Source organism: Oculina patagonica, chromosome 7 (genome assembly GCF_052425735.1).
Source record: "Oculina patagonica isolate OP01 chromosome 7, crgOcupat, whole genome shotgun sequence".
NCBI lineage: Eukaryota > Metazoa > Cnidaria > Anthozoa > Scleractinia > Oculinidae > Oculina > Oculina patagonica.
Window position 1 is genome coordinate 25,162,992 of NC_135764.1, and position 16,603 is coordinate 25,179,594.

The following is a 16,603-nucleotide window of genomic DNA, read 5'->3' on the forward strand; positions in this document are numbered from 1 at the left end:
GCACGACCTTCGACATGACAACCCGCGTGAAATATTGAACTCGCGAAAGAATTATAGGCTCCTAACGGGAGAATAACAGAAAGTTCGGAAACGAAACAATCGAATCCGAAAGACTAACGAATACATTTCCTCGAAGCAATTCCTGGTGCCTCTTCTTCGCCGATTCTTCGTAAACAATGTTTTTGAATGAACCATAACAGTGGTTTTTCGTTGACGCAAGCACTTTCGCCGAGTCGTGTTCTTTTAAATTCTGTCAAGTTTGACACACTGTTTGAAAGGTCCCAAATTTTCTGGGAAGAAATCGTGCTGTTTAAAATGTATAAAAAAACAAAGTAACATATACAGCTCTATAGATACAAATTTCACGTAAGGAGTTTAAGAAGAATATAAACAAAAGCCTATTACAATCTTAGATAATAGTTTAGTGAGCTCACTAATATAATAAGATAATTCTCGGCACAGATCGATAAAAAAAAATACGGTAGTCTCCACTCAGAAAGCCTGTCATTCTCGTCAAGGGCACAGTGACAGACCCGTTAAAGAGTTCAAAACTGTCTTACTCCCAAACTCTAGTCTGTAACTTTTTTTTTTAATTTTTATTATTTATATTTTTTACAGACTTCGCAATTTCGGACTCCGCGCTTCACACTCCGCACTCCGCACTCCGCACTCCGTATTTTTGGAACAGCCATTCTTGCCATTATTTGTCTTAACATCGGTGAACTCAAATGGGTTGCTCACGTACGCAAATTTAAAACTTATCTGGGATAAATCGTTGGTGATTTTTTTTTATATCTTACCGTGTGCACAGTTTAAACATTTTTTAAAAAAAAATTAAAACGTTAAAACGTACACTAAATCATCTCTATTCAGTGTAGTTATCCAGTGTGATAGTGAGCCTCCCTAAAGCAAAAATAATTGTGTGAACTACTTTATTAAATAGATTTAGCCGAGGCTAAAAGTGGAGCTCTCCAATTAGATTTTATGTTCCTCCATGTTTAAACGTCGTCTATGATTTGTAATTGACAGCGCTCTATTGAGTTGGGTTCCTCACGTACGCTTTAAAATAAAATTCTTTAATAAATAAGTAGACGGAATTCAAAAACTTCATCCAGCTTTCAAAAACTACATCTATTCTTTGCTAATTTTAACAGTTCCAGCAACGGTTAATTTACGAAAATTTGCCTCCATGCAATGTAGATTCATTCATGTAAGTCATTTTCAAGCAGTATTTTGTGTGAAATAATTTGTTCCTCACGTACGCTTTAAAATAAAATTCTTTAATAAATAAGTAGACGGAATTCAAAAACTTCATCCAGCTTTCAAAAACTACATCTATTCTTTGCTAATTTTAACAGTTCCAGCAACGGTTAATTTACGAAAATTTGCCTCCATGCAATGTAGATTCATTCATGTAAGTCATTTTCAAGCAGTATTTTGTGTGAAATAATTTGTTTGCTTCCAGTTTAAAATTCGCGAAGCGGTGTTCGCTAGGGAGGACGTAATCTACTTGTTCTGAGCCGTCTTGGCTTGGTTTATTATTAACTAATGTGTTTCATCGTACGTGTTGCTAAATACTTTAGAGAATTTTATATTGATGATTGAATGAATTTCCTTCGTTTTTTGGTTAGTAATGTGCAATAGGAAGAGTGTAAACTTAGGTGACTCACCACGAATCGTGAGTAAATATTTATTTACGAATCTAAATCTTTACGAGCAAGCGATTAAACTGAGCATATGGATAATAAACCGCCAATAATATATTTATACTTGGGTGCATTATCGCTGTTTGCTTTGATTTGTTGGCGCGATTTTTCTGAAGTTTTCAATTTGCAAGAGCACAACTGTGCTTTCGGTCCGTGTTGGTGAAAAAATTTAAAGTATTCTTTTGTCCAAACACGTAGGAACCATTCGGACGAGATCGTACGAGAGCCACATTTTTTTGCGTAAAATCGCATCGAAGTTTCACTACACTCACACATAAAAAAAAACAAACAAAATAGAGCAGTTAATAAAACCTCTCATTTGTTTTGCTGTGTAATTTTACCCGTTGTCTACATTTTGTTTTGCACTGCAAGCTTTATTCGCCGTTTGTAGAAATTTCCTAACTTTTTCTTCAGCCACGGGCGGGCAACCTTATCCCAAGGCCTAATCCGTGCGTCCGTACGTACGTACGTACGGGGTTGGCGGCGACCCTCTAAATTTCTTGGTTCGATAGATTACCATTTGCCTACTTATGGATGCTCCGCTTGCGCGCGCGCGGGGGAGTTCCACTATAAATTTCATTGTTAGGTTTCCTTGGTTGATCGGCGAAACCGAATAAAATCTGCCTTAAAATACATCCATTTGTTATCGCACGGGGTCCAGAATTGTCATACAAATCAATGTAATCAATGCCAATCGTTTTAATGCATTAAGCGGTTCTTATGAGCGCTGCAGAATTGATTAAGACTAATTTCATTCCTTAGTCTGTGCATTCTACGCGAGCGATAAATCGGGTCGTTTCGCAACACGAATTTGTTTATACTTTACTGATCTGGTGACATCAAACGGGGAGGAATTCCTACCACGAAAATTGGGGTCTGCGGGCTTCGCCTTATTTTGCAACAGTTACGCTAAAGCATTCAAAAGCAAGGTAAGGTATTTACAATCGAATTGCAGCTATATTACACACACTGCAGAAGGATATCGTATAACAAACATATAACTAATGTTAGTCAGCGTCAACTCAAGGTCAACTCATTTCTACTCAGCGACACAGTTAAACGGGTTTACAAGAACTCGAAAAAACATTCTTTGATTTCTGAATGTTCTGGCAAGCAGTTTTTATAATAATTTCTTCCCTGTCTTATTCATGAAATGATTTGCCACTTTTCATAGTTTGTCCAGCATGATTAAGAGGTTGCATGACATTTTCAACAGGGACGTTAAAAAACCCACACACTATTCGCAAAGAGTAGGGCACGAAGCTCCCGGTGTTGTGGTCTGGCGTGTAAAGCGCATTTGAACGTATGGGAAATGCGCTATATAAATGCATTATCATTATGACATTTTCTTAAGTTCATCTTTTGATAAACGCGTGTATACAGACTGAGCAAATGAGTCTAAATCAAATTAATAACGCTCACTAGAATTGCTTAAGGTGGCCGAATACAGTTTTTACGTATCTCAAAGGCGCGCGCTACGATTTTCTGCTTGACGTCATTATTGCTCGCGCGGCCTAAAATGGCGCTAGCAACTGTAAACAGAAACGAAAAAGAGTTCCATCTGCTTTACCGCGCTTACCAAATTTGTATACAAAAGAAAACTTCAAAATACTTTCAGATAGGTCTCGAAACCTGGGACGAAAAACAATACGACAAAAAAAGTGGATAAACAAACGACAGATAAGTTCTAATTCTGTCTTTCATTATCGCTCGCGACGCATGGCGTCATATTAGCGCGCGCTCGTACGCGCAATTTGATTCGCTTCGGAGGTCGTAAAAGCCAGATTTTGATCCAGATTTTCTCGAAAACCTACCGTACAACCTATTATGAAACTTTCACAATTAAATTTGAGAGGTGAACCACGTCTACGGCCAAAATTTTGAAAAAATCTGTAAGACAGATTTTGAGCTATTTGAAAAATCGGCAAAATATCACATTTTCCTATTTTGCGAAAAATCTGTCTTACAGATTTTTATATAATTTTGCATGAATGATAAATCAAAGTCAATTTCATATTTCTGAAATTTTGAGGTTGGATCGTACGGGTAGATTTTGAGAAAAACGCCATTTAAACTACTTGTGCCAGTCCCCTCATAAGCACTCGGCTGTTAATTTAACCCTATTCAGACCGGGGGCGGGGCTTTTGAGGCCCGCGCTGACTTTGAACTTTTATAACTTTTTTAAGATTTAACCAAACGCTGCCAAACTTTCTGAGTTTTCCTAAAATTTATCTGGCAACAATTTGGTAGGGTTGGATGATGTGTCAGGAACTTGACATCACCATGGCAACGACATTTTGACAGGCATGTTTTCCCAAATTTGTAATTTTGCGTGTTTCTGTTAATAAAAATTAACTTAAATGGAATTATTTTTACATATTTACGGTTTTTAAGTATATTTTTATTTATTTTGAGTACTTTGCAGTGATTTTGGGTGGTTTTCTGGCATTTTGGAAGAATTTTGAAATCCAAGATGGCGGATCCAAGATGGCGGCTGTTTTGACATAATTGTCACGTGATGTGACGTCACCACCCCACGTGACGTATACCAAAAGAAAGAGTTTCGGACATACAATACATCCTTTAAGTTTCATGGTGATTGCTTCAATATTCTGGAAGTTACATAGGGGGGGGGGGGGGGGCTTCCGAAGCCCGAAGCCGTTGGACTGATTTGCCCTCTCAAAACTGTATTAAGCCACCTTAACCCTCGTACGTACAAGCAAAGTCATACCCCATCATCGTACAAAGGGGGGGGGGGATGGAACCCCTCCCCAGAGTTTTCGTCCTATTAAGGCGCAGCGAAATATTTTGCACTAAGCAGAAAGCCCGTAGCGTACTCTACAAGATGACGTAATTTTGGTTGGCTGTGACGTCATATGACGTCACGTGACATAATTACAGTCGCCATCTTGGATCCGCCATCTTGGATTTCACTATTTTCTTAACAGTCAGAAAGAAACGGAAATTGATGCAAAATAAAGCAAGAATGTTTATGTAATGCAAAAATAATCAAATTGTTCAATTCTGTTTCAAAAAACTGGAAACAATTAATAAAGAAAAATGTTAAAAATGACGATTTTTGGCAAGACCAGCTTGTAATTATTACGTTGCCATGGCAACATCAAATATAATGGACATATGATTGACATATCAAAATTTCCGCAAGGGATGAATGAACAGCATTGTAGAGTAAATCCTCTTTTCAAAATTTCGAAACAACCTTACGGAGGGGGGGGGGGGTACATCCACCCGCCCCTCCCCCTTGTACGTCCGGGGGTTAACGTATCTAAACAAACTTTCACCGGGAATAAGTTAATACATTGACATTCTACTAAAACTGTGGGCAACTTATCCGTATCTATTCCTCGCTTTTCACCCACCTTTATCCTGGGTTGACGCCACAAGTCCGAGTCTCCTTCACTTTGCCCTCGGCGATTAGAAAAGCAACCCTACTTCGACGGCCTATGAAAAAACAATATATATATAACGCCGTTTTAACCAGTGCCCAAAATTTCTGCGGCGTTTTGCTTAGCATAGTATACATATGTTATTTGCCGGCTGGGACCGCAGGTCGATCCGTATGGGGAGAGACTGTGCCTGAGGTCTGGAATACGGCCAGGTGCCGTGGGCCTCAGGCAGTGTCCATAAGCTACCACTCGATTTTGTAAATAAAGAAAAAGAATACTCGCCTTTTAAAGATCTTCAAGGTCTTTAATATCACAAATATTTTGTCCTTTCAGTTACAAAGATTAGTGAACAGGTACTAAGATTTCGGAGAACAAATATCTCATATGTTTATTCGTCTCCCGGCAAATTGATAGTCACGCAAAATGCATCCGGCCAGTTCTGTTGACCGTTAGCAGATGCCGTGTAGGATTGGATAATTCCGCCCTCTCCTGGAACCAATTTGGTCCACCTTGTCCGCTCGCACGCTGGGAAAAAATGATGTTTGTTTGGGGCCAAATTTTCTGGGGGTTATGAGCACTTAAATTAAAATACACTTAAATACAATACAATACAATACAATACAATACAATACAGTACAGTACAATACAAAATCTTTATAAACGTGGTCAGCACGCTTAGCTAAAAAGCTAGTTTACAGTTAATTTAACTCCTTTGAAATACGAATTTTTATATTCCAGGAATGCTATCAATTCCCTAAAAGAAGCCATTCGCATACCAGGCGGCTTTTGGCGTCTAGTTTCCGCACTTTTGGCCTCGGGATTCAAAAGGATATCAGAGAATAACCGGGATTTGACTACATTGTTACCTTGTCCCCTGGGTACATTTTCCAATTCTTCCACCAAAGGAGAAGATGGATGCACAAACTGTCCTCCAGGTTTGCTATACTATTGTTTTGTAACATGATACTTTTGTCTTTCTTGAAAACAAGAGATTTTGTTTCTTTCTTTCAAAAGTTCTCAAAACGTAAATTTTCATTCAAGAAACAAGGACTACTTTAGTTGTGAACTTGTCACGAAACAAAACGCTCTTATTCTGTTGCCGCTATCGATCGTAGTTGATTTTAACAGCAAAGCCATTCAAAGTTAATACCTATACCGGTTAATCATATGTCTTGACGAGATGTATTAAAGGTATAAACATTAACGCTACTCGCCCCAGAGTTAATTCTGAATCAGTGAATTGAGGAAGACGCTTGGGAGACTTATTTAATTGCGGTTTTCAGTTGGCGCTACATTTTTTGTGACAGTTTTTCAAGCGCAGTCAGAACTGTTCAACAAAGATTTTGGTTCATTCACAACGAAAATTTTATTCAACAATCAAGAACTAATTGAGTTATCAAATTGTTACGAAATGGCACGCTCTTATTCTGTTTTTGCTATTGATCTTAGTGACTTACGAGAAGGTAAATGCGGTAAATGACCGAAGCCCGGGAACTGTTTTCTCTGTTCCGATCATTTTACAAAAAATTATAAAATGACTACGAGCAAGATCTTCAGATACGTGAATTTTTTACATGTAATTTGTATTTTGCATTCTCATAAGTAGTTTGTGGTATTACGAGTTTATAACAATTATTTTTAAGTGGATATGCTATATTTGTTCCTGAAATCAGGCGCGAATTTTCTGACGGTAAGCGGCGATGTAATTATTATCGATTTGTTCTCGTAAACAAGCCGCAGCACACACAATCAGCCAGTGTTTCCTTTTATTTTGAGTCAGGAATAGTTGCTAAATCTAAGGAATTCTCCCATGTCGTAGGGATATTACATTGTGTATTATTATTGTTAGTAGTAGTAGTAGTAGCAGCAGTAGTAGTAGTAGTAGTAGTAGTAGTAGTAGTAGTAGTAGTAGTAGTAGTAGTAGTAGTAGTAGTAGTAGTAGTAGTAGTAGTAGTAGTAGTAGTAGTAGTAGTAGTAGTAGTAGTAGTAGTAGTAGTAGTAGTAGTAGTAGTAGTAGTAGCGGCAGCGGCAGCGGCAGCGGCAGCGGCAGCGGCAGTGGCAGTGGGAGAGGTAGTGGTAGTGGTAGTGGTGGTGGTAGTGGTAGTGGTAGTGGTAGTGGTAGTGGTAGTAGTAGTACAAGTGAAACCGGTAAAAGCACCTGCCATACGGAGGTTGAGCCCGCAATATGAGCGGCGGGCAAAACTAAGTTTTCCTACGTCATCGATTCAAACATGAAGTGACACTTCATTGTCGACTAAACGAATTATATGTTGATTTGCCATTGCTTTTCTCCACTCGATGGGGCTCGAAATCCGTATATTTTTTCAAAGTTAATAAAAATAAAGCCCAACACAAACGTTTGTCCTGCCGACTTGGAACTAGTCTAACTGATATTGAGTTTCATTTGATGACTTGCATCCCAAAACGTTAAAAAAACTCAGCGAAAAAGTTTGTTGGAAAGCGCGTCGTCTGCTGCCCGGCAGCTCAATTTTAGCGGCACTGTTTTTTGTTTTGTAATTGTCTTTTTTTAGCCGCTGCTCGTCCGTTAGAAATCACGAAAATGTCCATCTTTGAACATATCGATCTACAAATAAACGACTTCAAACGATGTACAAATTCTGCGTGAAAAAGCAGTTACAATAACTCTATAGCAAGCAGGACAACTGAAGAAAAAATGAAGTGAAAATAAATACATTTTATTTTGAAATATAAAACTAACTTCTACAGAAAGATTCACAACTTTTATTATATTCTATAATTATAAAGTCACCTACTACGATTAGGCAGCCAATGTCAGTATCAGTCAAAAGCAGTTTTGAGGTCACTAAGGAAATAAGGTGGCGGAGAAAACTGGCCCTCATCAGATTCTCCTAAGGTAAGAGGATAAAATAAACATAGACCTTAAACGGTGGCTTAATGTATCAGAACACCTTGATAAAAAAATAATACCGTTTAAAAAATAAAATTTATGGGGTCCTATCAAGGGAACAGGGTCTGTGCAATAGCAAAGACAGCTTTTTGCTTTTTCAACTAAGATAAAATTCAGTAATCAGCAGTGTTTTAACAGTGCTAATCAGTTTAATACAACTCCAAAATATTGCACCTGTTTCTGATAAAGTTGCACTGAAGTGCTCATAATCTGTTAACCAAGAAAACCACCAAAATATTGGCACATTAAATCTCAGAATAAATCATTGTTAACAGATCTTCTTCTTCCGCTGGTTAGAGCGGCGTATATAACCAGGGGATCAAACTTCTTCGTTAAAATGTATTTTGGTCTGCAGACACCTTCCTCGATGTCGAGTCCAATCGACCATAGCGTCGGAGTCTCCAACTGAAAGCAACATGAATCTCACCCAGCGATCGCCATTCCAGCAAGTCAGACACGAACAGCATCGCACACTAAATTAAAATCAGTCGCTGCAATTCGTTGAGAAAGACTGTGAACTCAAAAAACGGAACGACAACAGAAACCAGCGCTTCGACTTCGAGCCTAGCCTGAATTTCAAACATCTCTCTGTGCTCGCCTCCTCGCCGAGGAGGCGAGCACAGATGGATGTCTGAAATTCAGGCTACTTCAAGCCATGTTGAACAATTTTCGCGCCTCACTTCATGTAATTTCTCTGTTTTTTTTTTTTCTCGTTCACCACAACCAATCAGAGAGCGTTAAACGTTAGTGACGTAAGAAAACTAAGTTTTCCCGCGCAACCGACCTCTGATTGGCTAATTTAAATTTTGCTGGCGCGTACCGTATGGCAGGTATATTATATTTTTTTTTTTTAATTACACTAAGTTTAAGGCTGCACTGGATTTACTCAAGTCACAGCGCTATGTAAGCTTGTTTTACAGTGACCCAATAGATTACTCTAACTTGTCACTTTGTTGACCATAAGTTAGGAACAAATTCAGTCACCCTTTAAGGCCCAGTAGTGACCAACATCTAATTTTTCCTAGCAGTACCATTGCTGAATCAAAAACACAGACCTGTAAAGAGAAAAAAAATGCCTGTCAAAATGCCGTTGCCATGGTGATGTCACGTTCCTGAAAACTGATCCAACCCTACTAAATTATGGCCAGATTGAATTTAAGAAAACTCAGAAAGTTTGGTAGCGTTTGGTTAAATCTTAAAAAGTTATAAGAGTTCAAAACAGTTGATTTCGATACCAAACGATTAAATTGTAATCGAACAGTGTCAATTGCCAATGATTATTACCGATGATCAATTTTATCAACTGAGAACGCGGGGTTAGAGTGTATATTGATTCTCTTTTTCAGGAGGATTTTACTCTGATGATCTTGCCTACGTGGGAATAAGCTGTAAGAAATGTCCAAATGGTTCTTTTGTGTCTTTTGACAAAGCACCAGGAACAAGTAAACAAGACTGCAAAACATGTCCTGAAGGTAATAATGCAAATGTGGACGTGACTTCTTTTATAGTCTTTACGTAAATGTTTGCATTTGCGAGTTACATGTAAACGCCGTTTCTTTTGGTATTAATGGGAAATTGGAGACCTAACTTTGTAGTAATTTTATTTCATTGTTCTTTTTTATTACTTAAGATGCTCTCACTAGGACTGAATTGTTGTCCTTAAAGGGGCTGTGTCACGAATTTTTAGCCAAATTAAGGCATCGGAAAATGACCTTCAAGTTTAGTGAAATATAAAAATAACCTCGTAAAACAGTGAAGGGACATTTCGATAGCACAGTAAATACAAAAGAAGGTACGGATGGCCAGAAATGACGAAGATTGAAACGGATTGCGATATGGGTTTTTGAAAAATGGTCCGACGGAACAGTTTTCAAAGTTAATCTCGTTTGCTTGTAACTTTAAATTTTATCGCCAGGGAGAAAAAGTTGGATACAATGAAGCTATGGTTTTGCCATTTAGATACATAGAAGTAATTCATTTGCAAACATTAGGATTCATAGCGAGTATTTGGCAAAACTAAATAAAATAAACTTCAACCAGCCGTGACACAGTCCCTTTAAAATACATTGTATTTCCAAAAGGTATTCAGTCTCAAATTTTTCAAAAATTGGTTTGGGCTTTTTTTTCTTCGTTCTTTCTGATTTCTCCTAGAGTGTCTTCCGACACTCGAATTACGGGTGCTTGAAAACTCGTTAAGGGTCTGTTAATTCTAGTGGATTTAAAAACCCAGCGTTTACTGGATACACTGTTTAAGGCAAGAGCAACATCCGAACAAATCGAGGACACTCTGACACGCGTGCACCCAAAACAGCTCTATAATGTATCTTACAGCACCAACACAAGTTTCCCTAAACACGTGTAAATATGCACTTATCATTCATCATTTCATGTTTTCAAAGATGTATCATTCGCACGGCTGGGAGCGTGCGGCCCGCCCCCTCCCTGCGGTGTGAGCGAGCCGGAGGGGGCCTGGGCCGTGCCGAGCGTGACCCTGTGACGGCGTGGCCGTTGGCCGTCCGAGTCTTGTTGTCGGTTCACATGTATCACCATGGTTTTATAATTTGCATGTTTAACCTCACTGGTATCAAATCTATAAAATTATACCGACAAAAAATCGGCCTTAGAATTGCTTTTACAATTGTTCTGTGTGTCTGTTATCAGAGAAAAACTTTTCAAGTTATTAATTTGGTTTAAAAAATAACGTTTAAAAATAAGACAAAGAAAACGAAAAAACATAACGTGTTTTATAGCACGATTTGATTTGGGTTTTTACTCCTGCCTAAGTGTTTGTCTTAATTATTTCTTTTTTTATCTATCACTCTTAACAGGAACCGAAACTGATTTCTTCGCTGGATACCGTGCTTGCAAATGCTTGGAAGAATTTTATCGTACTGATATGTTTGGGGGGTGTTATAAATGTGTGGGAGGAATTAAATGCAAGGATGACTACGTTTCTTTGAAATCTGGTTATTGGTGGGAATGGCGGAACGAAACACACAAAGGCCGCTACAGAGATTTCATTGCGAATCTCATGTCATCTTTACCAGCATTAGACTCTGCCAGTGTTAAATACCCATTCCCGATACCAACGCCGTACAGGTGTTTAAGAGAAGAGTCTTGCTTGAGTCGTGGTTTAAATTCCCAGTGTGAAAATGGCTACAAAGGTCCACTTTGTGCAGTTTGTAGTTCAGGATACTACAAACAATTACAGACGTGTATTCAGTGTCCATCGAGACAGTGGATAGTGGGACAGTTGTCGATTATTGCAGCTATTGTAGTTATAATAACTGTAGTTTTGTTATGGACAAGCAGGAAAAGCAAAAACGAGGGAGGAAACCGCCCTGTAATGGACATTTTTTTTTCCAAACTTAAGATCGTAATCGGCTTCTATCAGGTCACCAATGGTTTACTACAAGCTTTCTCGTACATAAAATGGCCAGGCTCCTTGCAAGTTATCGCCAATTATTCAGAAATGCTCCAAATGGACTTTCTTCAAATAGCACCTTTGAACTGCCTTTTCCTGCGATTTCACGTGAATGCCTTTGGAAGTTTGCTTGCGATCATGACAATAAATGGGGCTGTTATTAGCACATCTCTTTGCGCATACGGAGTGCGCAAAGTCATCATCTTACGGAATCAAAACCTGCAGAACGATGATAAGTCAAGAAAAATCTCACAGGCGAAAGAGCTCGTGCTCAGGAATTTGTTTTTCTTTTTATACGTGACTTACATGAGCACGTGTGCAAAGACGGCCAGCGTCATACCACTTGCTTGCCAGAAACTTTGCCGGGATGAAAAAGAAGAATGGTGCTACAAGTATATGAAAGCAGATTACAGCATACAGTGTCAAGGTACCAAGTACAATCATTGGCTTACAGTGGCATACGTTTCTACCGCCTACATCGTTGCCCTTCCTACCTTTTCATTTATCGCCCTTTGGAGAAAACGAAGAGAAATATTAACTACAGAAGACACCGACGTATTTCAGGATCCAAGTGCAAGCATGGAAATGGTCTCAGGATTGCGCTTTCTTTTTGAAAACTACGAACATCGTGCATGGTACTGGGAATTAGTTGAAACGTCTCGTAAAGTGATCCTTACATCTGGTCTGATTCTTGTGGGTCAAGAGAGCAGGTCCTACATTGGCTTGGCATGGGTCGTTGCTGGCATGTATGGAATGCTTTTCTCCTGGATTAAACCTATACGAGACGTGACCGAGAACAGATTAATGGCGACGTCCCTTGCTATTACTGTTGTCAACCTTGGTATTGGAGCCGTAAGTAGAATTCCCGCAGAAAACCTACCAGCCTCGACCGACAAGTACACGGACGCAGTCTCATTCAGAATATTGGTAGTTGGAGCAAACACTTTGGTTATTGGCCTGCTTGTTGGTAAGAAAACAGTGATATTAGTTCTTATATCGACCAAAAGCTCCTAAAAGAACATAAATTAAGCATATGAATTCGCAAGGGAGAGGGGGAGGGGTGGGGGGAGGATCCTCTCGCAAAGTCTTCTAACACGTTTAATATTTAAGCCAAAGCCAACAAACTTTTGACACAATATGGCAGCAATTTTCCACTACCATTGTGTAGAAATTTACTTTTTTGTATAGCGTTCATGTTTTAACTATGGAAAAAAATCGGTTGAGAACATCGTTGTCAATAATTGTTAGTCGGGGGCCTAACGGCAGTTTGCGAAGTATGAAGCCGCCAGCTGAGGACACTGTTACTCCTCTGGATATTGTACGCATTGTTATTCCATTTAGTCGCACTTTACCTTAGTATTTCTGCCAAATTTTCTTGACATCAATTAATTGGTAACCGTGTTTATTCACCTGTGAAGAAAGAAGCACTGGGGAGATTTCTAAAGAGTTGTACTAAAGTCGCCTGCAATATCAAAATTTTAATGTTGATAAAACACTCTGTATAGAAAACTTTACCCTAAGAAATACGATTGGCTTTGACCCTTCTTTCGAGTCTGGCTGAAAGAAATTCTTTATTTTTTTTACTGAATGACATATTGATCTCTGTGATCCTTTGAGGTCAGCAAACTTCTTTATCACTGGAAATATAGTATTTCTTATTTCCACTAGAATGTTTCACGGTTGTTAACCCTCGGACGTACAAGCAAATTCATACCCCCACCATCGTACAAGGGGGCGGGGGTGGATGGAACCCCTCCGTGGAGTTTTTTTTTTTTTCTATTAACGCGGAGCGAAATTATTTCGCACTGAGTATAAAGCTCGTCGCTTACTCTAAAGATGAAGAATGTTGTTGTATGTGAATGTCGTCGTTAGAGCCGCCATCTGGATTCATCATTTCCAGTCACAAACGAAATGATGATCAAGTCAGAATGTATGGAAGATAACAATCTTCAATCTACAAAAATGGAAAAAAAGAAGACGATTTGGCAAGACCTGCCTGTAATGCAGCCTGACAACGTCAAATATCATGGCACATGGGAAGACAAAATTGCAAGGATGAAACGGCACTGAAAGTTCAGTATGTAGAGACTCCCAAAACGGAAAACCCTACAGGGAGGGGGTCCCCCCCCCTTTTGTACGTCCGAGGATGAACTTTCTACTTACACAATTATGCAGTTGCTGATACAGTTATGGTGTAAGATTTTAGAACATATAAACTCTGTGGTCTTCGTGACCACACTTTGTGAATGTCATTCAACATTGTGAATCTCATTCAACTCATGAAGCTGTTATAAGCATAGCCAGAGTCCTAGTGCTGTGTTTATAGGAAAGACGCTTTTCTTCGGAATGTCATGATGGCTTACCGAAAAATTGCTGGAAAAACTGACCAAATTCTCCTTCCTGTAAAATGTTGCAAGAAACCTTAATAAAAGAAAGTGGCCTTCAACTGCATCAATCTAGCCATCGATATCAAACATACTTATCGGTAATCAGTGAAATTTTTTTGGAAGTAATCTATTAGGTAAATGATCATATTTGTTTCTACATTACGTTTATCAGTCGTGGTATAATATAAACTTGTTATCATTTCGTAACATAACAGAGGTGCAAGTATTTAAGGTTAAGCAATAATTTTTCAGTCACCGACAAACATATCTTCGTGGCAATGAAGGTAAACACGAGTGTCTTTTGATTTGTGAAATAAAGTCAGTTTACAGTATTTCCAGTCTATGATATTATTTATGACATAGCTTCTAGCTTGAAGGACGCTTTCTTAAACGCATTTGCTTTTTTTTTCATTTAAGTTCAGTATGCTGTGTTCCTGTTTCGCTACCTCAACGACTGGCGCAAAAATCCACATTGGTCCTTTTCATGCTGTCTGGGTTTGCTTCTTCCTCTCAATGATTTGCAGGGAGAAATACGCGGCTTAGCTGGAGGCAACCTTCTAAAGAACCAGTTGCAAACCGGGCAAATTGATAAGCCCTCCATTTTCTCAGCCGTGAAAAACAGTGGAGCTATCGACGTCACCCTTGAAGATGATAAGCAACTTGATGACAAAACGGTTGAGAAAGAGGATGAAAATTGCCAAGAAGCCGTGGATAGCGACACAAGACGTCACCAAGGGACACAAACAGAGCCATACTGTATTCCAGTCGCTGACTTCGCGGCACATGGGCCAGTGACCGATTCACACGAGGAATCTTTGTTAGTACAATGTACAGTGTAAAATGTACTCTTGTCTAATCTATCCTAAACAAAAGTTCGTTATAATATTTTAAGTACCCGCGCTGTCTTAGAGTTTCTTAAGGAATTCGATCTAGACAGTCAGTCTGACTTCCATTCCATGTATTTTTTAAAACACTAAGTTTCCGAGTTAATCTTTTATAACTGATGGCAAACATCGCTGATGAAGGTATTTAAAAAAATTTACGCGGATTACAACGTGTATTACTTTCATAGTTATTATTATAAATCTGAGTATGGCTATTATTGCGATTTTTCCTCGGACTTTTGGTTTACAGATTGCACGTTAGTATCGGAACTGTCAATTTTAGTTATTCCCTATTGGAACCCAGAAAATCTGCTTAAAACATCACCACTAAAAATGTTTCAGTTTTGGTCTGTCGTGCCATTACTTTTGATTGTAAAAAAGTACGACAACAAACAGGGTTCCTTGTTCACAAGTGGAACGTACACAGAGAATAAGCTGAAGTACTTGTGAATTAGCGTAACATAAACAAAATGTAACACATGTGTGTAGCTCCCACTTCGAATTATTTTAGAGGTCATTCTCTTTTTTTAGCTTGTCTTGTGCTAGTGCTGCATGGGCATGTGTCAAGGTTGCATTGATTTTGCTTTAACATCAATATAAAAAATAGAAGAAGAAAGAGACTGCATGCCAAAGTCAGGAATCTATTTGTCATTTACTGCCCTTTAATCGTACTTGAGTTAATTGTTGCCTTAGCGTTGATTTTGACAACATCCGTGCACAAACGAAAGCAAACCTGATTTTTCTGAAAAGATCTCTCTGTGCCTTCACGGCTAAAATGATATCACGCGCATGCGTACATTGTATCACTGTTTGAGCTTGCTTTCCTTTTGCACGTGAAAGGAACATGGGTTACTCGTTAACATCAATGTTACTAAAACGGATGATGAAACGTAAAACCTTTGTCAGTCTTTCTTAAGTTATAAACTTTTTATTTCAAAAAGCGATCTTGGTGAATTGCGTTTTGTTGTTATATTAAAAAAACAACTAACTTTTCTTTCAAGTTTTCAGCAATCCATCCCAGCAAAGAGGGATCGTAGTATTGGCAAGAGTGAAAGTGGTAATGAAAATGAAGCTGACGAAGAAGTGGTCAAGCGTTTTCCGCCGTACTCTTTGTCCAATTTGATTGAAGATACCAAATTGTAACTACAACACTTGATTTATAAATTACAAGTGGTTGTTTTTTTGTAGTTTGTAGTGTTTGTGTTTCTTCGAAACGCTTTTTATGTAGCTTTTTTGTGTATGATTACCAAAAACATATATATCCATTGCAAACCATATTTGCCTAATTAATACTAAGAATGAAGTACTCCTACAACAGGTCAGTGTCTCTTTACTAAACTAGGCTGGATAAAAACAGACTAGATGCCACTCTAGTGGATAAAAGCACCAGCCCCACTTTTCTCAAGGGGTCGCCCAATCCTGTGAGGGAGGTTATTACACCTTTTTCAACGGTGTAGGTCACAATCATCTAAAAGAGATCCTTAGTCAGAGGGCTTAAAATCTCCTTTCCAGGGGTTGACATTCCTTGGGAGAGGTCCTCTGTACTTAGAAAGTTAAGTCTTTTGCCAACGGCAACCCAAAATCAGACTCTCTCTCTCTCTCACTTAAATTCTATATGTCTCTATGGGGCTAAAAGTGACCTGTATGAAAGCACTTCATCCCAGCCCTAGGTTAATTTGTGAAGTGCAGTGTAACCATACATTAATCTTACGTAATAATGTAGTCCATGAGATAAGACAGGGATCAATCAGTTAATAAAAATGTCTTTGCTGCATACAAACTGTACACGTCCGAATAGCGCTGGCAGCTACCTGTTAGATAGCATAGAAGGAGATCTCAATACGTTTTTTGGGATACTCGTAGACT

The 16,603-nt window shown here is 38.7% G+C and overlaps 1 protein-coding gene across 1 annotated transcript; it reads left to right on the forward strand.

Annotated features, from left to right (window-relative positions):
* The first annotated feature begins 5,939 nt into the window (after positions 1-5,939).
* Positions 5,940-16,030, forward strand: LOC144659965 (uncharacterized). The gene is made up of 5 exons (XM_078520498.1): positions 5,940-6,048; positions 9,389-9,514; positions 10,871-12,433; positions 14,271-14,670; positions 15,739-16,030. The coding sequence occupies exons 3-5, from the start codon at positions 10,939-10,941 to the stop codon at positions 15,878-15,880; spliced, it is 2,037 nt and encodes a 678-aa protein (XP_078376624.1). The 5' UTR covers positions 5,940-6,048; positions 9,389-9,514; positions 10,871-10,938; the 3' UTR covers positions 15,881-16,030.
* Positions 16,031-16,603: the final 573 nt, after the last annotated feature.